The sequence below is a fragment of the Trichechus manatus genome, unplaced genomic scaffold (assembly GCF_000243295.1).
Source record: "Trichechus manatus latirostris isolate Lorelei unplaced genomic scaffold, TriManLat1.0 scaffold00069, whole genome shotgun sequence".
NCBI classification, from domain to species: Eukaryota; Metazoa; Chordata; class Mammalia; order Sirenia; family Trichechidae; genus Trichechus; species Trichechus manatus.
In genome coordinates, this window is record NW_004444005.1 from 13750454 (window position 1) to 13755954 (window position 5501).

Genomic DNA, 5501 nt, shown 5'->3' on the forward strand with positions numbered 1-5501 from the left:
GAACGTGCCGAGGGTGCAGTGGGTACAGTAGGTGGATCAGGTATAGTGGGTGCAGAGGGTATAGGTGCAGACGGTGCAGCGGATGCAGTGTGTGCAGTGGGTACAGCGGGTGCACGGGGTGCAGTGGGTGCAGTGGGTCCAGAGATCAGGGTTTGGAAATGAAGGTTGTCAGATTGTAGGGTATGAGGTGCCAGAAAATGTATTTTTAAAAACTGAGAGCTTTGTAGAATCATAAATATGTTAGTCCAAGAGTAATCACATTTTTATCTGAAGTCCATTCAGTTTTTTGTTCTTATAATATGGATTTGTCTGCTATAAGGCAGATTATTTGGAGCCCTGGTGGCGTAGTGGTTAAGAACTATGGCCACTAACCCAAAGGTTGGCAGTTCGAATCCACTAGCCGCTCCTTGGAAACCCTATGGGGCAGTTCTAGTCTGTCCTACAAGGTCGCTATTGGTCGGAATCGACTCAGAGGCGATGAGTTTGTTTTTTTGTTTTAGGCAGATTATTTAGGCAGCTTCCTGAGTGTCTTGAGAAGTCTAACTTCACCTCCAGTTGCTTGGTTTGTGCCCTTTTAGATATCCAAACACAGCCTGTGAGCTTCTGACCTCGGATGTGCCACAGATCAACGACAAGCTGGGAGGGGATGAGACTTTGCTGAACCTCCTGTATGACTTCCTGGACCACGAGCCTCCCCTCAACCCTCTCCTCGCCAGCTTTTTCAGCAAGACCATCGGCAACCTCATCGCAAGAAAAACTGAGCAAGTAAGTCAGCTGAGACTGCGTGGTGACCGCAGATTGTCACCACTGGTGCTGGCATGTCTGGCTGTCACCTGGGCCCACTTGATCTGCCCTGGGATGCTTGTGGGGCATGGAGGGTGCTGACATGTGGCTTAGAATTTGAATAAGAAAGGGTTTTCCAAGGAGTGTTTCTGCTGGCCAGCACTGGACCCCTGGGGGCTGCACAGCCTTGTAAGGCACAGAACTGGGCCGCTGCTATCTCAGAGCAGAAACAGGCCCGGGGGCCCACCGTCATCGTTCAGGCTGTTAGGATGTCCACTGGTATGGTCCTTAACCAGCGTTTAATATTATCTACCAGTCTTTTTATTTTAGCATCTGGTGAGTGTATATATCATTGTAGTTTTAATTTACATCTGCCTGATGTCTGACAGGAGCCCTGGTGGCCCAGTGGTTAAGAGCTCAGCTGCTAACTGAAAGGTTGGCAGTTTGAACCCACCAGCCACTCCTTGGAAACCCTACGGGGCAGTTCTACTCTGTCATATAGGGTCGCTATGAGTCAGAATCGACTCCATGACAGTGGGTTTGGCTGGTGACTGATGAGGTTAAGTATTGTTCATATATTTATTGGCCATTTGGGCATCTTTTGTGACATTTCTAGCCCTTTTTCTATCAGGCAGCGTTTTCTTTTTGATTTGTAGTAACTCTTATTTCCTGGATACAAGTCCTTTGTTATTTTTGTGTTGTAGCCGTCTTTTTGCATTGTGTGGCTTGCCTTTTTTTACTCGCTTAGTGGTGACTTTTACTGAGTAGAAGTTATAATTTTAATGTAGTCCAATTCATTTTTCTTTTTGTCTTTGGTTTTTATGGTTTATAGTGTGTGTGTATTCTGGTAAGAAACCTTTGCCTACCCCAAAGTTATGAAGTTATTCTTCTGCATTTTATTTCAGAAGCTTTTATTGTTTTACCTGTCCCTTTCTACAGTCCACTTGGAATTGATTCTTGTGAATGGTATAAGATCGAAGTGTTTGTTTGCTTTTCCTTTTTTTTTTTCATTTGGATATCCAGTTCACCCAGAGCCTTTGTTGATAAGACCATTCTTTCTCCATTGCTTTATAGTGTCCCCCTTGTCCCGTGTGTGTGTGTCTGTTTCTGGACTCTGTTCTGTTCCAGTGTTTTGTTTGTCTGTAATTGCACAAGTACAGTGCTATCTTGATTGCTATAGCTTTATACTAAGTCCTGATACTGCAGAACACTTAATTATGCTCATGCGGAACCTGTACACCAAGAGGCAGTCATACGAACAGAACAAGGGGATACTGCATGGTTTAAAATCAGGAAAGGTATGTGTAAGAGTTGTATCCTTTCACTATACTTATTCAGTCTGTGTGCTGAGCAGATAATCCGAGAAGCAGGACTATATGAAGAAGAACGCAGCAGCAGGATTGGAGGAAGACTCATTAAAAACCTACGTTACACAGATGACACAACCTTGCTTGCTGAAACTGAAGAGGACTTGAAGCACTTCACTGATGAAGATCAAAGACCACAGCCTTCAGTATGTATTACACCTCAACTTAAAGAGAACAAAAATCCTCGTAACGGGACCAGTAAACCACATTATGATAAATGGAGAAAAGATTGAGGTTGTCAAGGATTTCATTTCACTTGGATCCACAGTCAACACCCATGGAAGCAGCAGTCAAGATATCGAACGATGTGTTGCATTGGGCAAATCTGCTGCAAAAGACCTCTTTAAAGTGTTCAAAAGCAAAGATGTCACTTTGAAGATTTAGGTACACTTGACCCAAGCCATGGTGTTTTCAGTCGCCTCATACACGCGAAAGCTGGACGATCAGTAAAGAAGAACGAAGAATGCATTTGAATTATGCATTTGAATTATGGTATTGGAGAAGAATATTGAGTATACTATGGACTGCCAGAAGAATGAACAAATCTGCCTTGGAAGAAGTACAACCAGAATGCTCCTTAGAAGCGAGGACAGTGAGACTTCGTGTTATGTACTTTGGATATGTTATCAGGAGGGACCAGTCCCTGGAGAAGGACATCATGCTTAATAAAGTAGAGGGCCAGCAAAAAAGAGGAAGCCCTTCAATGAGATGGATTGACACAGTGGCTGCAACAATGGGCTCAAACATAGCAATGATTTGTGAGAATGGCAAAGGACCAGGCCCTGTTTCTTTCTGTTGTACATAGGGTCACCTTGAGTCAGAATGGCACCTAACAGCAAGTCCTGATAGCTGATAGAATTAGTCCTTTGACTTTGTTTTTCTTCAAGATTGTTTTGACTCTTCTTTGCCCTTTGCATTTCTACATAAATTTTACAATGAGCTTGTCAATTTTCATTCTGAAAAACCTGCTGAAATTTTGATTAGATTTGCATTGACTATAGATCTAGGTGAGCAAACTAAGGCCGGCAGGTAAAATCCAGCCTGCACCTGTTTTGTAAATGAAGTTTTACAGGAACACAACCATGCCCATTTGTTTACATGTTATCTGTGGCTGCTTTCAGGTTACAACGATGAAGTGGAGTGGTTGCTACGGAGACCATATGGCCCGAAAAACCTAAGATGTTTATTATCTAGCCCTTTATAGAAGGAGTGTGCCATTCCCTCCTATAAGTCAGTTGGGTAAAATTGAGATCTTTATAGTCTCATGACTAATAATCTGTGAAAATGGTATACCCATTTATTTAGGACTTTAATTTTTCTCAATAATGTTATCATTTTTTGTATAGTGGTCTTGCATGTCTTTCATTAGATTTATTCTGAGACTTTTGGTATTTTCATGTCATTCTAATGGTATCTTTCTTTAACTGAAATTTTTATTGAGATAATTGTAGATTCACATGCAGTTTTAAGAAATAATTCAAAGAAATCCCCTGTACACTTTGCCAAGTTTTCTCCAGTGGTGACAGAAAACTATAGTAGAATATCACAAGCAAGATACAGATACAGTCCTCTGACCTTATACATATTTTCCCCAGTTTTCTTTGTACTTGCGTGTGTATATGTGTGTGTGTTAAGTTCTATACAATGTCATCACCTGTGTAAGTTGCTGTGTCCACCACCATAGTCAAGATACCTAAGGGTTTTATCACTACAAAGGTCCCTTGTGCTGGCCTTTTATAACCACACTCACCCATCCTCCATCAGTAACTCCTGGCAACCACTGTTCTTTCCTCCATTTCTAAAATTTTGTCATTTCAGAAGTGTTATGTAAATGGAATCATACAGCATGTAACCTTTTGGGATTGGGTTTTATGAATGATGCTGCAGTGAACATTGATATACAATTATCTGTTTGATTCCCTGTTTTCATTTCTTCTGGGCATATTCTGGGTCATATGATAGTTTTGTGTTTAACTTTTTGAGGAACCACCAAACTGTTCTCCTAAATGATGTCTTTTTAAAGTTTATTTCTAATAGTTTGTTGCTGTAATTTAGAAATACAATTTATTTTTATATATGAACTATTTATAGGAGCCTTGGTGGCGCAATGGTTAAGCACTTGGCTGCTAACCAAAAGGTCAGAGGTTTGGACCCACCAGTAGCTCCCTGCAGGAGAAAGACCTGGTGATTTCTTCCTATAAAGATTTCAGCCTAGAAACCCCTACGGGGCAGTTCTGCTGTGTTCTATAGGTTGCTGTGAGTCGGAATCGATTCGACAGCGTTTTATAACAACAGCAACTTTGTATTTAGCTATTTTGATAAGAACTTTATGGTCTCTTGTTTTTTCTGCATGCATGATCATGCCATCTATGACAATTTTATTTTGTCCTTTACTATTCTTATACATTTTGTATCTTTTTCTTGTCTGTTGTTTTGCTGGAACTTCTAGTACAATGTTGAATAGAAGTGGTGATGGTGGACCTTTTTTTTTTAATCTCAGAGGAAAAGTTTTCAACATTTTACAATTAAGTATGATGTTTTTGAGAGACTTCTATAGATACTTAAAAAAATCTGATTAAGGAAGTTTTCTTTATTCCTAATTTTTTTGAGAGTTCATAACATGAATGGTGTTGAATTTTATCAAGTGTTATTACTGTATCTGTTGAGTTGATCATATGATCTTTCTTCTCTATTTTGTTAATAGGTAAAGTACACTGATTGACTTTCTAATGCTAAACCAACCTTGCATTCCTGGAATACACCCAGCTGGGTTGTAATATGTTATGGTACTTTCTTTTATATTGCTGCATTTTTGCGTATATATTCATCAGGAGATTAGCCTGTAATTTCTCTTTCTTATAACACCCTTATCAGGTTTTTAGAATCAAGGTTTTATGTCCTCATAGAATGAGCTGGAACATATTCCTGCTGTTATGTTCCCGGAAAGAGTCTGCATAAGATTGGGGTATTTTTCTTTAAATGTTTGGTAGAATTCACCAGTAAGGCCATTAGAGCCTGGAGTTTTCTGCTTGGGAAGGTTTTTAATTATGGATTTTATTTATTCTAAAGTTATAAAACTATTCAGATTTTCTGTTTTCTTTTTGTCAGTTTAGAAAAGTATGTTTTTTGAGGAAATTTTTCATTGTTCTGAGTTCACATAAATTGACATAAAGTTGCTCATAATATCCTCTCCCAGTAGTTTTGGTATCTGTCGGGTGTGTCATGATGTCCCTGATTTCATTCCTAATGCTGTTATTTAAGTCTTCTGTGTTTTGTTCTGATTCTTTGTCTCTAGGAGTTTATTCATTCTTTTCAAAGAACACTCCCACCTCCTGCCCCTCCCCACCTCCC

At 39.9% G+C, this 5501-nt stretch overlaps 1 protein-coding gene across 1 annotated transcript in view; it reads left to right on the plus strand.

The window, feature by feature from the left end:
* Positions 1-5501, plus strand: part of PPP6R2 (protein phosphatase 6 regulatory subunit 2) — a 73959-nt gene that overhangs the window by 41096 nt on the left and 27362 nt on the right. The window contains exon 4 of the mRNA XM_023734635.1: positions 579-765. Within this exon, the coding sequence (XP_023590403.1) occupies positions 579-765 (187 nt within the window). The remainder of the gene's footprint in view (positions 1-578; positions 766-5501) is intronic.